Source organism: Eucyclogobius newberryi, unplaced genomic scaffold, assembly GCF_026437365.1.
Source record: "Eucyclogobius newberryi isolate DKJ021-1_F unplaced genomic scaffold, fEucNew1.0.hap1 SCAF_5, whole genome shotgun sequence".
Classification (NCBI taxonomy): domain Eukaryota; kingdom Metazoa; phylum Chordata; class Actinopteri; order Gobiiformes; family Gobiidae; genus Eucyclogobius; species Eucyclogobius newberryi.
Genome location: NW_027316167.1, coordinates 15,376,611 through 15,395,744, shown reverse-complemented (window position 1 = coordinate 15,395,744; position 19,134 = coordinate 15,376,611). Strand labels below are relative to the sequence as shown.

Sequence of the window (19,134 nt, the reverse complement as noted above, 5' to 3'; positions counted from 1 at the left end):
ATTTAGTCGTCCACATCCTCTACAAACCTGTGAGAGCAGTGTAGTCAGTCTTTGTTCGTACTGAAAGGAGACCTCATGCATAATCGACTTTTAGGAGCTTTTAATCATATCATGATTGTTTTCTCTTCTCATTAAACAACTCAAAATCTTTATTCTCCTGTGGATAAGACGCCGTTGCTCTGTCAAACCCTGTTTCACTCCAGATTCTCCACTAAAACACGCCCTCGGCTCTTTACTTTGTTCTCCAATTGTATTATATTAAATGTTTTTGGCAGTGTTGCATAACAATTTTTGCACAAATTTAAGAAATATCCACTGCTCGCTGTGGTGAGCGGCTGCTCTAAAGGAGCAAATCAATCCAGAAGTAAGAAGGTTTGTTTTTATCAAGATATTTTAGATGCAATTGCAATTTTAACTGATCCACGGTTGTCGTGGATTAGAACTATAAAGCGGACAAAAGGACAATAGGTCTTCTGTTCAAATAAAACCTTTAAGGTTGACAGCCAAAATGCTAAAAAGTGTAAACAATAACACCCCTGTATCGGTCAAACTCTAGATCTGATCCGCCCTCATTCTCTGAGTGACAGGCGGATTTAACCAATCAGTGAAGTCAATCAGAGTGTAGCTTTATTTACTTCTTAGGCCTAGATAGCATGTACAAAATGTAATAATATAAAGCTCTGATAAAAGTATTTTGCATTATTGCCCACTCCTACTTGTACTTGATTCTTTAAAATGTTTTGAAACAAAGAAAACCAGCAGAAAGTTAGAGACACATCCCACTTTGCGATTGTCTCTCACATGGACTTTTAGACTTGATTAGATAATCCGGTGTGAACGTTTAACAAAGCTAAAATGAAGTGCAAAGGTTTTCCAATAAAAAGACCAAAAAAATAATATACAAATGTAAAATAGATGTAACTTGATATTTTGGAGCCGTCGTTCAGTTCCTCATGCAAACAGCCCCTGGTCTATTGGTCTATTAGTTTGTACTGTCCACGGTAGAACTGTGCTTCGTTGTTGACCTGATTTCAGACATTGGACTCTATAAAGGAGCGCTTGGGTTTGATGGGCGCCATGTGGAGGGCGGGGTTATCTCGGGTCAGGCTCGGCGGTCTGTGTCGCCCATCTGGGAATCGGAGTTGAGACTGCGAAGGCCGGGCTTCACGCTGCTGACCGCTGCTCCCGCAAATCTGGTCCTGGAACGAAGCGCGTCTGTAGTCATTGTGCCCCTGAAACTCCATGACCGACATGCCAAAACTGTCCGCCGCGGCCCCTCGCTCGGGACGGCTCAGGCTGGTGCTCTGCTGCCCCTGCACCCTCACCGATTTGTCCATGACCCCCATAAACGGGCGCGGTTTTACGTCCGGCTTGGCTTTGAAGCTGCCGCTGCTCTTGATCGGGCACGGCGCTTCCTGTTGGCGACCGCTGTCCGAAAGATTCCCGCTTGAAGCTTGACTCGAGCTGGATCCCCTCGAACCGGCGGTGCCCACCTCTCTGCGCACCTCCATCCCAGAGCCCAGCGCCAACGCCAGGCTGTCCGAGGCGTGGGCGTGGGCCGAAAGTCTGTCCGAACCCCTGGAGAAGCTGGAGGAACGCGGTTGGTATATGTGCATCGAGCCGGGAGGCGACGAACTGCTCGGAGATAAAGGGTGAAAGTGCTCGGTGGGGCTAAGGGTAGCGTGGTCCGACGACGATCCAGGGCCAATATCGATACCAAGCAACGGAGCAGGTCTTAAGGACATGTGCCTGCCCGGGAGAGGACTAGACGGCCCGCACAGGGAGAGAGGTCTTCCCCCAACCCGTCCCGACTGCAAGGAGAAGCTCTGCAGGTGAGTCCGGTTGCCTTGTCTGCTGAGGGCGGGCACAGGTTCGGGCAAGTCGCCAAACAGCGAGTACTCGTCCGGAGAGAAGCAGGGCGACGGGTCCAACAGGCCGCAGTTTCCCGGGAGTGTCCGGTTGGCGGCGTAAGGATTCAGGGGCCAAAACTCTGGGCTTTTCCCACACGGCAGCATCAACTCATCGCAGTCGTCTTTGTCGTCGTCGTGTTCCTGGTCACTGTGGTCCAACTGTAACGATAACGGATTCATTAAATGTACAAAAGACTATGCCTCCCTGATATTATAATGCTAAAGCAAAACCAGTGTAGAAATCTAAATTCTATTCTAATTTTATAACCACTTTATGTTATATTTTAGTTGTGATCATAATTGTGAGAAGATTGTTGAAGAAGCTATTGACTTACGCTTTAGTTTAGTCTTTATTTGAAGGGACAATATGCAAAAAATTTAAGCAAAAATATCAGATTTGGCTGATTATAACTACACTTCTTACAAATATAAAGTCTTTATTGTCAGAAATGCATGTTATACTGTTTAAATGTTAATCCTTAAAACGCACATGTCTTAAACTGCCTTTCAGAAACGATCTTGTTGCTATACGTTTATCTCTTCTATGTACAAAAAGTGTAAGTGTATTTCTCATTTTTCATAGACTGAAGCATAAGGTACTACACACTGGGACGGGCCTCTCCAGACTGCCGTGGGACAGGACGTCGTGCTCGTCCTCTCCGGTCTGAAGGTGGTGGCTGTGCTGGTCCCGGCTGAGGCTCTGGGTCGCGGCGGCGAGCTGAGCTTTTTGATGATGTTTACATTCCTCTTCAACGCGAGCCAAAAGCCGGCGAATCTCCCGGTTGGACGGGCTCAGACGTGCCGCTTCGTGGAGGTCGGCCAGTGCTGCAGAAAATTGTCTGCGGCGAAAAAACATGAGCCAAAAAATACTCAGAAATGTACTAATACTATTACGAAGTACTAATGTGTAAATGTAGTTAAACATCTACAGAAACTGGTGAGAAACAAACCAGTTTCAATCTGCAAACCAGGACTAAACTTGGACTAATCTACCAAATTAAGGATATCCATAAAGTACACCAGAACTAGATCATCATAAAGACTAAACCAGGACTAAAATATCAGATGACCAGCTAAAAATGGTCTGAACGAACTAAACAAGGTCAGGTGAAGGACAAATGTTGTTATGGGGACAAATTATACCTTAACCTCAATTTACAAAAGGACAAAATCCGTATTTAACCAGGTTTGGGCCAGGACTATATTAAGGCTAAATAAGAATAAATTCAGACATTTCAGAATAAAGTCAGCCTGAAGCAGGAATAAACCACACTTCAACTTGGATGAGTGAAACAGCAAAACAGCAAGCCAAAAATACACGTTTAAAAATTCCACTGTTACATAGAAGTGTTTTTTGGAAAGGTTTTCATTTCCACTTATTGAATGCTTAAACACACAGTTCCACGGCGGTGTTTACCTGCTACTCCTCTTGGCGCGAGCTCTGGCATAAAACGCTTCATAAGATCTTGGCTTCAACTCCAGAGCTTTAGTGGCAAAGTCTTCTGCGAGGCCAAAGTCCTGTGTTTTCAGACAAAAGACAAACACTGTTACCAAGCGACAAGAGATCGTGCTGAATTTTAAAATTTAAATTACTTGTTGATAATATGTATTTATTAACGTATTTGGACAAAGGATGGGACCAATTTGACTTTGATTTTCATTGTCGTTATTTTATTGCTTTGGGGCCTCGGGGAAAAGCATTCAGTTAATTCAATATCATCATATTAGAGGTGGACAATATAAAGAAATGATTGTGAATGTTGTTTTTAAGATACATTTTATAATATTGAGGACATCATTCATAGTTTAAAAATGCAACAAGAACAGTATATTAAAAATAAAAATGAAAAACGTTTGGTAAAGATGATATTTAACACTTCTTTTACGATTATTTTGACAGATATTTTACATTTGACTGATAATTAAACCTCAAATAATATCTTAAACGACCCATTTCTGTTGAGTTGACATAATATTGTCAAATATCGTTATCGGGATCAAAAAAAATATTAAGATGTTTTTTTTGTCAATATTGTCCTCCCTTATGAATTGACAACACATTTCACAACAACATTGAATAATAATGCGTTTTCCTCCTCGTTACGCTCCTGATGCTTGTTTAACGGCACTGAACACGCAGCAATTATTTTTTTTACAGCCGTCGACTGCCGGAAATGGAGGCAATAAAGCAGACAGGAAGGAGGAGGGATTCCTGTGATTTTTTAAACGGCTTCTTCATCATCATTATTTTTCTCAGGTGAAATTTTAATGATGTCTTTGTTGTCGTGTCCTTGAAAGTGAGGTTAAAGCTAAAGCCAGAAAAGAGTGAGCCGCTGAATGTTAAATGGTAATATCAATAGTTCGGTGGACTGGAAAACAAATTATACCAAGTTACAACTTAAAAACTAGTATCATAGCTAGTTTACGAAAAAAAACATAACTCTAGGATAGATCCTAGATCCAAACCAAGCACCAATCAAGGACTGAGAGAGACTAAAACAGGTCACAGGTCTAGAAATGTAAATGTATTAATTAGTTTAAACTAATTTACACATTTCTAACATATAAATAAACAGTTTTCTAGTACTTTTCTCTATAAATAATGGTTATTGCATGAACTCCTGTGCCACATCCTCTTTTAGTCAACTAATCGGTCAATAGAACATGGCTTTAGTTGACCAAGAATCACTTTACATATATATATATATATATATATATATATATATATATATATATATGTATTGGATTTCGTGGCACCCACAAGATTATGCTACTGCTTTAGCCAGTAGCATAATCTTGTGAGTGCCACGAAATCCAATCCAACATTACTCATAGAGCACTTTAAAAACAGCACAGTCGACCAAAGCGCTTAACACACAAATGAGCAGAAGATACTGTAAACAACAGAACAATAAACGCACATTTCACACTGTGCTAAAAAGCCAAAGAGAAAAGGTGTGTTTTTAAAGAAGAAATCCAGAGTTCTGGGCCAGCAACAGAAAAAGGTCACACCCCCATTATTTCTCTCTTTGTGTTTGGGACAACGGGAGAGCGCGCAGGAGTGTCGGGCCGGACAAACACTGAGGGGGCAAGGCCATGGAGGCAGTTAAAAACAAACAAATGTGAACATAAATCGTGAGCCAATGCTAAGATTTTAAAATGGCAGTGATGTGTTTCTAGTGCTGGTTCAAAGCTGAGCAGCAGCGTTTTGAGTTGTAGTCAGGCCAGAGATTATTGACTGAGCGAGGGGTGTGACCATATGCAAATCTCACGGTACCATATCATCACAATATTCATTTCACGGGACGCTATTTGTTGAGAACTTAATTGTAGATATATTTTCTCCTTTTAAAATCCCTTGACAAGACATTGGTGTGATTCATTACTGTCATATTCAAAATAATTCATTATTTTATCAGTATGTATCAGTACTGAAATGGAGCAAAGCATCATGGTCTATGTAGTTATCTCTGTTTCTTTTACTGCTTCTGTAACAAAATAACGTATTTATTTAAGCAAAGAAGCTTGCAATTAATATATTGTGACAGCTCATCATATTATTGTGAGACTATTGACAATATGATGTCACAAGGTTACATCCCTAGATTGAGTCCGACTTAAACCAGCAGTAAAACCACCTTCAGCTGTAAATAATGCATAGTTTTAAGTCCATTGTTTGCAGTATTATGTTAGAGCGCTGTAGTCCGAGCTCTAACAAAGCAGCAGATCTGCGCTGGCCACGGAATGACCTTATCACATCACATTATCTGATTCATCGGCCTCACACACCCCAAGGATGACATTTTAACACATTCAGTTCGGACAGCTGTCATCGGGGGGCGCTCCAAACCTCGCCCCGGGACAAAAGCATCTATCTCAACAAAAGCATCCCCATCGTGATGTCAGCACCTGCTCCACCAGGTCTGACGCACCGGGACGCGTAAAAGCAGCGCTCCTCGCCTTCTCACATGACGCTTTCTACCGCAATACATAACGATTGAACTGAGTGCGAATGTCAGACCCAAGTATTGTATTATTACTCAAATGAGAGGTTGGTTAACACATGATTTTTCCTTCAATATCTTTAGTCAGACAGACGATAACGATAACACAAGTAGATCATCGTTTTGCATATTAAAAACACTTTTAAATGATTGTAATGATGATAGGTGTTGGTTAAACTCCAGCAGAAGTGTTTCATATGATTAAGTTGCTTCAGCATCAAAAAATGATGCCATTGTTTGAGGGGAAGAGAGAGGTGTTCATTTACTGATTTGGATCTTTACTGCATTTTTCTTCTTTGATTGAACTTCCACAATCTGCAGCGATGTCTTTATTTTTGTGACACAATCCTACACGTATCACTCAGTCTGTATTACCCATCTAATCACAGCTAAGTACAGATGTGTGGGCAGAGATAGGGGGTAGGTGCAATCAAGATTTTTATGAGCACTTGAATACAAGATAATACAGGATTAACAAATCGAACTCAATAAAAAAAGAACTTTGAATAAACTTACAATGAAACACTGCTATACCATGGTGAAAAGTTACCCATGTCTCCTTTAAGAGTACGAATACTTTTAATTTGTAACATCATATATTCCAGGAGTTAGTTTTTAATTATTTAAGACAGGGACAATGCACAGTATAGATTAACCCTAATCCTACCGCCACGGCACAACTCTCTACTGGATACAATGTTTTCGCCGTACACTATAGCTGTGCAATGTTTATCCAGATGAATTATGAATCTGAAGGACTCTGCTGCTGCTTTCGCTGGGTTGGCCGGCCCCTCGCGGTCCCCTCGGCGCCTCATAAACCCGACAGTGCTAAATAGTGCATGAGCGGTTTGATACGGCTCTGGGACTTACGTTGGTTTTCCTCCGGCAGCGCGAGAGGTTGAGATACAGTGAAACCCGCAGATCCCGGAGCCCCTTCAGCTCCTCTCCTTGCCCCTCGCGTGGCATCTTCCTCAGGGCGTACTGGTATCTCTGCCCGGCTTCTTTCATACGTCCTTTCTGCACAAAGACGAGGCAAAAGCATGATGCAGATCATTATAGCGGGGATAGCATTAACACATGCAAAAGCTAAGAAGTAAAGAGGTAGGTGCTGCTGAATTATTTAACACTGAAAACATATCTTTCCACTTTATTCCTGAAATAGTTTGAGCTGCTTCAGACACTTTTATCAGCAAAGAAAATATGTCAGATTTCACTTATAGTTCTGCCAAATTTGTACCTATGAAAAACAACAACAAAATGCTACTTTTATGTAATTTGAGAAGTTTATTTGTCATTTGTAGTTTGGAAACCAGATTGGAAAACATGTGACTAAAGCTCAGAGCACAGCACTAGCATTTCAACTCAGGCTTTCATACAAAACTTAATTCATTAAACAGATTAAAGCGGAATTAAGTTGCTTTAAACGGCAATCTGCATATTTTCGGGGCTAAGGGCGTGCAGCAGGAGATGCAGCGTCGTTTCGAGTGTTTGGAGAGTAGAAAACGAGCAGTGACGTGAGACAACTGTATGCTGTACTCTGTAATGCCAATTAGTTTTAAATGTAGCTACTTACAATTACGTGGCTAGACTTTTCCTCAATTACAAGTACAAGTAAATGTTTGTACTCAAAAAATCTACTCAGTTATAGTAACATGAGGATTTGTCATTAGTTGCTTTCTACCCCTGTTTTAAGAATACAATACATGAGGTAAAAACGCTAAAAAGGACAAAATAGAGGTACAAAATTAGATGTTAGGGGCTCATTATTGACAGCTGGATCAATGCTAAAGAGTAAAGCTGCAGAATAATTAACATAATTAATAAGACTTTTCCTCAGCAGGTAAAATGTTAATAATCTACACCATCATTAAAATATATGGATGTCACAATCTAATTATCAAACTCTAGTGTTAAGAGTATTGTGAAAAGAAATATCATGAGTTTGTGATTCGATAACAGAAATAAACAGTGAAATCTCACATTTTCTTTCAGTCACACTTTCTAATACATCACGCTCCTCTTCACGTGACCAACTTAAAGAAATCAAACTTTACAAAACAATAACATAAAGTTAATGTCACTTTAACGTCAGGAGACAATCAGGCTTTTTTATGTGTCTTCTGGAGTCTAGATTGAATTGAAATTGAACTTAATTATGCTTTTAAAATTGTCATAATTATTTCAATTTTTTTAGTTTTAACATATATAAATAAAACACCTGGGGCTATCACAGTATCAAAATTTAGAAATGATACTATGTCACAATTATTCACACACACATATTCTAATCTAGTCTATTACATCACCTAAATCTATATGTGACCAATTCATTGAAATCAAACTTTATAGTTGACATAAGTTGACATGACAATAACAGCCAGATAAAAACACTTTACAATTAGCTTTATTTAATTTTTCATGTATCTTTTGGTTTCTAGATTGAATTGAAATGACTCAATCGCGCTTCAAAAATGAAGGTAATTTTTTTTAAAGTTGTAGTGATTATATTGCGACCTGAATAATCACGATTATCAGTTAAACATCCCAGACGCTAACTTGAGTTTGCATTATTACCTTGTAGAGCATGTTGCCCTCCTCCATGAGCTTCTGCAGCAGGATGAGCAGGATGTCTGGTTTGGATGAGGCCATGGCCCAGGTAGCGTGGCCTGTAACGGCAACACAGCCAACATTTGTCTTTCTCTTCACAACTCCACTCGTCCTATCACTGCCAGACCGCCATAAATCTCATACCTGATCGATCGTGAGGAGCTGTTCTGTAGCCTTTAGAGGGATGAACGGAAAAGCCGAAGGATACACAGAGAGAGAGAGAGAGACAGTCAGTGCAGATGACAAAAGATGGGGATAAACCAGCCCTGAACCAGGTCCACGCCAGAACTAAACCAGGTCTAAGGACTAAGGCAGGATGACAAGAAAAACCTGCAGCGTGACTCAACCAGGTCTGATCCACGACTCAATGGGGATTGATTAATCAAACGAGACCCAAACCAGGATCTATGCAACAATTGACGTGATTTAACCGGTAGCACTAACTAGAACTAAACCGGGACTAAAATGGACTAAGCCAGAAGCTTAATTGTCAGCGTCAGAATCATGTGATCTCGTAAAAACCCAGGGGCATTCACACTTGTTCATTTGACACAAAAATTTGGATCAAGCCAGACTAAACCTGAAACTAAACCTGGACTAGATCAGCACAAGAACAGGACCAAACCAAGTTCACATCAGGACTAAAATGAGCTCAATTTAGGACTGAACAATGACAAGTGTGAACGCATCTTAAGTTATAAAATGGGACAAACCAACTGAATTAAAAAAGTTGGTCTAATTAAATCAAAACCAGGATGAAAACTAGGAAAAACTGAATCAAAATCTTCTTAACAATTGTCAGCACCGGAATTGTGTGATTTGAAAGTCTCTTGTAAAAATTAAACAAAACTAAGACAAAAACAAGGTCAGTACCAGGACTTCAGTAATGGACTAAACCAGGACAATACTGAGATCCAATCAAGGACTATGAATATTGTGAGCAGCAAAACTCTGAGTGTAAAGCAAATCAAAACATAATCGTGAGAAAAGTGTAGCGTTAACACAGAGAAATACATCTTCCTTTATGAGAAAGAAAAATCAATCAAAAGTTCATTAGCTCCTACCTGCAGCACAGCTATCGATTCTACTTTATGCTCACATATACTTCATTGTGTCGTGGATTTATCTGTTTTCTTTTGAAGGCGTCCATTGCGATGTGTCTGTGTGTGGTGTTTTTACCCATTTTCGATCCCTTTTTGAGCAGTGAGGCCACCAGGGCGGGGTTCTGGCAGCCACTCGAGCGCTCTGAAGCTCGAGTTCCATTGTGTTCAGTTCGTTCTAACACAGCGCCATGATCCACTAAACAGTGCACCTGCCAGCACAAAGAGGACGGATTAAAGGACGTTTTCTCAGCCAATTTAGGTCCAAAAGGTACATTATGAGTGGTACTCTTGGGAAATTATTGTTTGCAAACTATTGTAAGGCAAGGCAAGGCAAGTTTATTTGTAGAGCACATTTCATACACAAGGCAATTCAAAGTGCTTCACACAGCAGGAAAAATGCATTCAAATCACAAAGAAATTACAGAAATACAATAAAATTAACTAAATTAAAAATTATCAATCCAACTGATTTTCTAAACTAATAAAATCACAAACAAAAGAGAAGAGTGCAAAGAAAAAATCCCTTCAGTCATATGCGCAGCTAAACAAAACTGTTTTTAGCTTAGATTTGAAGATTGTCAGAGTAGAAGCCTGTCTCACATCTTATTGTAGAAGAACAAAGCTTTAAATTTGTGAATTATACGCCTGCACCACGTCTGGAGTCCATCACTCAAGCTAAATTAAGGTTTTAGTTACATTTTTTTTATTGTCTTTCTCTCTTAATTCCTTGTTTACTTTTAAGTGGGTTGATTTAAAAAAACAACAACCACAGAAACAAACAGAAACAAACACATAGAAAACTATGTGTTTGTTTCTGTATATTAAATTGTAACTTGTAAATTGAAACATAAGTTCTAAATTTTAAACTCAAAACATTTACATTTTTGTGTTTTTAAAATTAAAAAAGTAAAAAGTCTATTGTCTATTATATCATTTTATATCATCGTTTTTTTGTTCCAGGACGTTCTTAAAAACATTATGCAAATTACAAAACTTTTGAAGACGGATAATACAGTTGTACAATACTTTTACTACACTTTTACCTACAACACAAAGTAATTCAAATGAGATTTTGTTGCCCTAATATTACAACCCAGTGTTGGTGAGACAGTTTGCACTTTAATCTGTGGTTTTCCATAATCTTCTGCAACAATCACCTCATATTATATCATATCATATATATCATATCATATAAGTCTAAAAGACAAGTTGGACCACTCATTTCACTACAGCAGTTAAGACAATAGCAACAATATTCACCAAATGTTTGCAAGTTTTGCCATTTTTGTGGTTTATCATTTCACTTTCTGATTTGGAAACAATGACAAGCTAATTTCATAAAGATAGGTAGTATTTTTATTCTGCCACCTTAATTTATGCATGTCTTTATTTTGTTATTGTTCATATTTAAATATTTTACATTGTTTTACATTGAATAACTTTGTGGTTTGTGATATTTGTTCACTTTCAATGGCTCTGAACTCTGAACTGTTACCTAACAAACATGCCTTTACACAATATTTATTCAGAAAAACAAGTTACTTCCTCCTAATATATCCCTGTATATTTGAGTGTCCCAAAGTGATATTTTATAACTACTACTGTAACTACTTCCTGTAATTTCCAACTTATTTTCCATCTTGCCACTCGACCAATGTGACCACGATCATATTTACCACAGGTACTTTTCCACCAAACCAAGTAATGATTAGAAAAGCATGAAGACCTGTCATATGCATAAACTATGTACAGTATATTCTCTTGCGTATGCTCCTTTCATCCCTTCATTCTCCGCTTTCCACCGTCAATAATTTAACATTAAAGCTATATGTGGAAGTATGCCCCCGTTTGAAGAGGGCCAGAGGATGGACCCGCACCATGGGCTGCTGGGGAGATATGGATTAACTCAGCAGCTGTCGAGGTCACAAAGGCAGATACAATACATAGTGATGAATATATTGTGAGAAATCGACCGGTACAGTGTTTAACCAACTCATTGTTTAAATTCTCAGCGTTTTCATGTTGTAGAAAATGTAAAAGTCTCTCACGTGAAGCATGCTAAGTCTTATCAACTGCAAAATGTGGATGTAGACATTAATAATACTGACGCGGTATTAATAGTTTCATCAATAATTAAAGTAAATTAATGTGGCACTAAAATTCATTTTCTGCAAGACATGATTAAAAAACGTCAAGCTAATAAGATAAGATAATCCTTTATTGTTCAACACATGGGGAAATTTCATTGTTTCAACGCAGGTAGATACAGAGGAAAAGAACAGATAACTTATAGGAAGTTTGAAAATCACTCTCAATAGAAGATCTCTTATAAACAAAAAACTCCTATAAACAAAACCTCCCATTTCCCAACAAGGGATGGAGGGGAAAAAATAATAAAGATAAAAATAAATAAATAAATACCATTGCATGTGATCACGACAGTAATTGCACATGAATTGCACATGAATTACACAGTAATTGCACATGAATCACGACAGCAATTGCACATGAATATACAGTACAAATTCAATATGTACTGTATATTCATGTACAAATAATACTGTACAAATTCAAGAGTGTTAAAAATAATTTAGTACAGTATTTGTTTTCAACCTTTTTTTTAGTTAAGTGATTTTGCGGCAAATTAATACAATGTCCATGCCACTGTTTGGGTCCTTAAATTTGGTCATTGTTTTGCTACTTTTTGGGATCAGAAGTTTGCCTACGACACTCCAAAAAATGCAAGGGTCTAGTCAGGCTTGTATAAGTTTAATTTGATGGTGAAATCATAAAACAAACACCCACCGTCTCTGCGTCTCCATTGAAAGCAGCGAGATCCAGCGGCGTGCGTCCCTGTCGGTCCGGATGGTTCAGATCGGCTCCGGCCTCCACGAGGTGTTGGACAGCTGCTTTCTGTGTCTTTATACAGGCCCAGCTGAGCGCGGTCAGCCCCTCCTGATCTGCAGAGGACAGGGACGCACCTACGGGGGGAAACAGAGGAGTTCAACAGGTTAAAAACGATGCTAATTCAACATCGCTATGGTGATAGTGTTAAGCAGTACCTTTTGCCAGCAGGAGATCTATGGTGCTTATGTGACCCTCTGAAGCCGCCAGTATCAGCGCATTACGACCCTGTTTATCAGTTACATTCAGGTCCACACCTTGTTTCAGCAGCATCTCAGCAACCTGGAAACAGAGGTGGGAGTTTTATTTATCATACTACAATTGTTTTGTTTGTGATATGCAAAATTAGAATATAAAGTTCTGTATATTGTCTATAACAAAAACGATTGAAGATGACCTCAAAATGACTATTCAATTCAATTCAATCGAGGGGCGACAGTGAAAAACAGATTAAACAATGTGCATAGGGACTTGGCAATGTCCCCGCATCCGTGTCCTTAGACAAATGTCCCAGAATCCCTTGTCCTTAGACGTCCCAAGCTCCTCTGTCCTTAGACAAATGTCCCAGAATCCCTTGTTCTTAGACAAATGTCCCAAGTTCCTCTGTCCTTAGACAAAATGTCCCAGCATCCTCTGTCCTTAGAATAATGTACCAGCATCCTCTGTCCTTAGACAAATGTCCCAAGCTCCCCTGTCGTTAGACCCTCCTTCTCAGCCAGGAAAAAACTACCAAACCTCCTTGGGAAAAAGTAGAAACCTGGAGGAGTTCCACAACTCCCTCAGACTGACTAGTGTACTTTCATTTTCTTTATTTGAGCAATTTATAAGAAGAAGAAAAAACACAGTAAACAATGCCCTGTAGTAGGCAGAAGCAAAAGCTCATTAGACACCTACCCCCATCTTATCTCTTATGTTGAAATACAAATAAGATAGTTGTATACATACATACATACAGACAGACACAGACAGACACAGACAGACAGACAGACAGACAGACACACACACACACACACACACACACACACACACACACACACTAATTCATACTCATTAGGTGGACCATAAATAAGACAGAAAAATAAAATAAAAGAATACAACTAATATCCATTACAGTCAATATTTATAATGACATGTGATTTATACTCATACATTTAGTTTCTAAAATCTGTTTACTCAGTGTCGTACCCACACAAGCAAACACGTGCCTGCATGCATCTGCCAGTGTGTGTGAGCCAATGTCTGTATGTGATTGTATGCATCTGCCAGTGTGTGTGAGCCAATGTCTGTATGTGATTGTATGTATCTGCCAGTGTGTGTGAGCCAATGTCTGTATGTGATTGTATGTATCTGCCAGTGTAAGCTAATGTCTGTATGTGAGTGTATGTATCAGCCAGTGTAAGCTAATGTCTGTATGTGAGTGTATGTATCAGCCAGTGTAAGCTAATGTCTGTATGTGAGTGTATGTATCTGTATGCTAATGTCTGTATGTGAGTGTATGCATCTGCCAGTGTGTGTAAGCTAATGTCTGTATGTGATTGTATGTATCTGCCAGTGTGTGTAAGCTAATGTCTGTATGTGAGTGTATGTATCAGCCAGTGTAAGCTAATGTCTGTATGTGAGTGTATGCATCTGCCAGTGTGTGTAAGCTAATGTCTGTATGTGAGTGTATGTATCTGCCAGTGTGTGTAAGCTAATGTCTGTATGTGAGTGTATGCATCTGCCAGTGTAAGCTAATGTCTGTATGTGAGTGTATGTATCTGCCAGTGTACGTAAGCTAATGTCTGTATGTGAGTGTATGTATCTGCCAGTGTAAGCTAATGTCTGTATGTGAGTGTATGTATCTGCCAGTGTGTGTAAGCTAATGTCTGTATGTGAGTGTATGTATCTGCCAGTGTGTGTAAGCTAATGTCTGTATGTGAGTGTATGCATCTGCCAGTGTGTGTAAGCTAATGTCTGTATGTAAGTGTATGTATCTGTATGCTAATGTCTGTATGTGAGTGTATGCATCTGCCAGTGTGTGTAAGCTAATGTCTGTATGTAAGTGTATGTATCTGTATGCTAATGTCTGTATGTGAGTGTATGTATCAGCCAGTGTAAGCTAATGTCTGTATGTGAGTGTATGCTAATGTCTGTATGTGAGTGTATGTATCAGCCAGTGTAAGCTAACGTCTGTATGTGAGTGTATGTATCAGCCAGTGTAAGCTAATGTCTGTATGTGAGTGTATGCTAATGTCTGTATGTGAGTGTATGTATCAGCCAGTATAAGCTAATGTCTGTATGTGAGTGTATGTATCAGCCAGTGTATGCTAATGTCTGTATGTGAGTGTATGTATCAGCCAGTGTATGCTAATGTCTGTATGTGAGTGTATGTATCTGTATGCTAATGTCTGTATGTGAGTGTATGTATCAGCCAGTGTAAGCTAATGTCTGTATGTGAGTGTATGTATCTGTATGCTAATGTCTGTATGTGAGTGTATGTATCAGCCAGTGTATGCTAATGTCTGTATGTGAGTGTATGTATCTGTATGCTAATGTCTGTATGTGAGTGTATGTATCAGCCAGTGTATGCTAATGTCTGTATGTGAGTGTATGTATCAGCCAGTGTATGCTAATGTCTGTATGTGAGTGTATGTATCAGCCAGTGTATGCTAATGTCTGTATGTGAGTGTATGTATCTGTATGCTAATGTCTGTATGTGAGTGTATGCTAATGTCTGTATGTGAGTGTATGTATCAGCCAGTGTATGCTAATGTCTGTATGTGAGTGTATGTATCAGCCAGTGTATGCTAATGTCTGTATGTGAGTGTATGTATCTGTATGCTAATGTCTGTATGTGAGTGTATGCTAATGTCTGTATGTGAGTGTATGCATCTGCCAGTGTGTGTAAGCTAATGTCTGTATGTGAGTGTATGTATCAGCCAGTGTATGCTAATGTCTGTATGTGAGTGTATGTATCAGCCAGTGTATGCTAATGTCTGTATGTGAGTGTATGTATCAGCCAGTGTATGCTAATGTCTGTATGTGAGTGTATGTATCAGCCAGTGTATGCTAATGTCTGTATGTGAGTGTATGTATCAGCCAGTGTATGCTAATGTCTGTATGTGAGTGTATGTATCAGCCAGTGTATGCTAATGTCTGTATGTGAGTGTATGTATCAGCCAGTGTATGCTAATGTCTGTATGTGAGTGTATGTATCAGCCAGTGTATGCTAATGTCTGTATGTGAGTGTATGTATCAGCCAGTGTGTGTAAGTATGTCTACATGCCACCCATAAGTATGTCTACATGCCACCCAAACCCGGGCACCCACACCAGTGAGTGCACGTGCCTGTTCATGAGAGTAATAATGTGCAGTGATGTGACTGTGTCTGTTTCATATGATACTTGAGCCATTTAGAGGCACATTTGAGCTCATTCCGCTCATGTATTGTATGCTTAAAATATTATCAAGAAATATGAAAAATGGACCCACATGATTAGTATGTAAAAACAAAAAGAAATATTAGCATATTTTATTCAGACCTTGAATGTACAACAATCCTGATGATTTGATTTTATTCGAGCTGTGCATGTAAATAATATACATGTCCGTTTATCGAGAAACACATGCAAAATGCAAAATTATATGTAAAGAATTTATTTTTGCGACATACACTAGCATACGCTAGATCAGAGGTGTGTAGGGTTGCCAAAGATTCTACTCAAGAAAGATTGTTATTTCAAAAGTAATAGTATTAATTAAGTAGAGTAAAAATAAATTACTCAAGTAAGAGTAAAAAATGTAATTGAACTATTTTTACTATCCACCTATTCACCAGTGCATAACAGTGTAGTCTGTGAGATTTTCAAACATTTTCCTGTCATATTTGCAGAAAAGTGTATTCAAATGTGCTATGTTTGAAATAAAATAAAATAATACAAACCAATTCTGGATGTTAATTATTGTTTTGGCACAAAACATAAAACATTGCCTTTAGTGAGTCACATTAGTGATGATCTTCTGGCAGCTTCTGTGGAAAAATGCTTTTTATCTTGTTACATAGCAGAAGATCGACCACACTGTTTAATATAGATTTTAAAAGTTCCAACTGACAAGTGCTTCAAGTAGACAAAACCCTCAGAACTTTGTCCATTTGATTTTCACAGCGGTCCATATCAAACCACCAAAGCAAATCTTCATAAAGAAAAAGAATGTCTCAGAAAATAACTTTTTGGAATTGCAATTTATCTTCTTAAATCAGAGTTCTGTTCGCAGTTTCAATGTGTGAAGAATGACCCTCCACACAAGTAAAAAAGGTCTAAAACAACAGGAGTTCATTATGTTATTTTATTAACTATCTAAGGAGGTCACACCCAGCCAAAGGTTTGACATCATTCCAGGCAACATCTCCGTGGAAACAAGAAGGTGGCTGACCCCTCCAACAGAAACGTTACGCAGTGCACCTTTAACAAATTGCAGCCTTTGCAATTTGCATATCAGGGCTGCACAAAATATCTCAATAATCAACATCTAATCAATAAACTGAATACATCTTAACAACAGCAAGGAAATGAAAATGAAATGAAAAATATTGTATTAGTGTGGTGTATTTGTCATTTTCCTTATTCAGTCTAAATTTTCCTTGATTTAGTCTTGGTTTTGTCTCTGTTAAGTTTTTATTTTGACTTTATTTTGAGTTTGACTATTACATTAGGCCATGGACGTATTTGTCTTATTATAACTAAATTATTGTAGCAAAATCTGAATATCACAATAATATCAATATCGCAGCACTTACAGACAAAATCAGTAATTTCCTATATCATAATTTCCTATGGCATATTGTGACCAGTTAGTTATTTTCATTTGATTATCCTTTATCTTGCAGTCTGAGTTTGTTTTCCACATAAATGCAGCCCGAGTTTGTTTTCGTCTCATTTTCCACATAAATAAATGTCACCTGTGAGTGTCCATGTTTTGACGCGCTCAGCAGTGGCACCATTCCTCTGCGATTGGCCACGTCCAGCTCTGCCCCTCGGTCCAGGACTAAACGACATATGTCCATCCTCCCTCGGCCTGCTGCGGCGCTCAACACTGTCAGAAAAACACAGGCATTAAAGACGAGAAAGAGAAACGAGACAGCCATGGGTTTGTAATTGACACATTTACCACAGAAAGAAGAAGCGGAGTGTGAGCGGTGAGAGGAGAGCTGCGCGGCTCATTTGCATTTTCCATTTGATTTGAATTCAGGCAACTGCTGCAACTCATCAGATCATATCCTGGAGAAATATGTTCAGCAACGAGGTGGCAAACTTCAGTTTTAATAAAATCTGATAAATGCCGGGAATTAAAAACTTTCACAGGAGTCACGACTGACACCCGAAACGCGGATCTGCCACCGATGGAAATAATACACCAAGCTTTGAACAGTCATTGTAATTGGTGGCAAACAGCAGAGCAATGGTGTACACACACACAGAGTGACATATACTCAGTAACTCATATGCAGCCTGCTATATCCATCATAAGGGGACACACTATGACGTTTAGTCGATTAATCTGTCACCGGTGTCTTCGACAAATAAATTTTTTTTCTGTATAAATACAGTTTTGTGAGATGGAGGAGCTTGTGTGTGCAGTTTAGGTTGGATATTTGGTCTGATCATAGAGATTTCTGGCTGATTTGCTCATGTTAATCCTGTATTGTCCCGCATACAAGGCCTGAGTGCTTCGGGAATTTCTGATTTCACCCCCTTTCTCCGGATGTCATGATTTCAAATTTTGGCGTTACGATTATTGTGAGAAAAAAATATCGGGATTTAACGATTATTGAGACTGTGACTGTGAACAATAGTGAAATCTTTAATTTTCTTTAATTTCCGTTATCTAACATGTTACTGTTTCTTCAGTTTGTGACCCAATTTATCAAATTTAACTTTCCGAAAGACAAAATCAAGTTAAATGTGACAAAAACACCAGATAAAAAAGTTATTTACACTTACCATGCTTATATTTTTTGGACGCTAGATTGAACTGACTTAATTTTGCTTCTAAAATTGTCACAAATATTATTTTTTGGTTCTTATGATTATATTATGACCTGAATAATCACAATTATCGATTACCCAATCAAGCAATCTTGACATCCCTAGTTTGAACAGGAAGTCACTGGAGCCGATCGACAGTTCTATGTAAAATAATACGAGCGGAAGCAGTGGCACAATTCATGGCAGTGGCTGCATCAACCTCCGGATCAATACTACTGTTTGAATGAAAATAATGGTCTAATTATGTTATAGTTTAATAATAAATGCCCAGAAAAAAAGCATTATCTGTCTTCTTTAAGTTAATAAAAGGTAACAAGTTCATAGATTAATATTTATGAACATTGATAAAAAGCACTCTGCTACAACAACCATTAAGAGTATAATGCAAGAATGTATTTAAATGATATACATCCATGTATTTTAAACCTGTTTCTTAATTAAATCAAAGGCTTTATTACTACAGAAAAACAGTGAAATGTAAAATGCATTGGATTTAAATATTTAATCTGTTCCACGTGTATTTATCATTTATCTAAGGTTAAAAGTTCAATGGCACTTTTCTGTAAATAGCTCGCATCTG

General features: G+C 38.6%; 1 protein-coding gene across 2 annotated transcripts in view; it reads right to left on the bottom strand.

Annotated features, from left to right (window-relative positions):
- Positions 1-837: 837 nt before the first annotated feature.
- The window catches only part of LOC140381680 (protein TANC1-like), a 74,577-nt gene continuing 56,280 nt past the window's right edge, over positions 838-19,134 (bottom strand). For both annotated transcript variants that reach the window (XM_072465779.1, XM_072465780.1), the window contains 10 exons: positions 17,468-17,601; positions 12,687-12,810; positions 12,430-12,605; positions 9,701-9,833; positions 8,666-8,695; positions 8,489-8,580; positions 6,785-6,931; positions 3,328-3,428; positions 2,518-2,749; positions 838-2,069 (listed from right to left, as the gene is read on the bottom strand). In XM_072465779.1, coding sequence (XP_072321880.1) covers positions 1,032-2,069; positions 2,518-2,749; positions 3,328-3,428; positions 6,785-6,931; positions 8,489-8,580; positions 8,666-8,695; positions 9,701-9,833; positions 12,430-12,605; positions 12,687-12,810; positions 17,468-17,601 — 2,207 coding nt within the window. In that variant the 3' untranslated portion in view covers positions 838-1,031. The remainder of the gene's footprint in view (positions 2,070-2,517; positions 2,750-3,327; positions 3,429-6,784; positions 6,932-8,488; positions 8,581-8,665; positions 8,696-9,700; positions 9,834-12,429; positions 12,606-12,686; positions 12,811-17,467; positions 17,602-19,134) is intronic.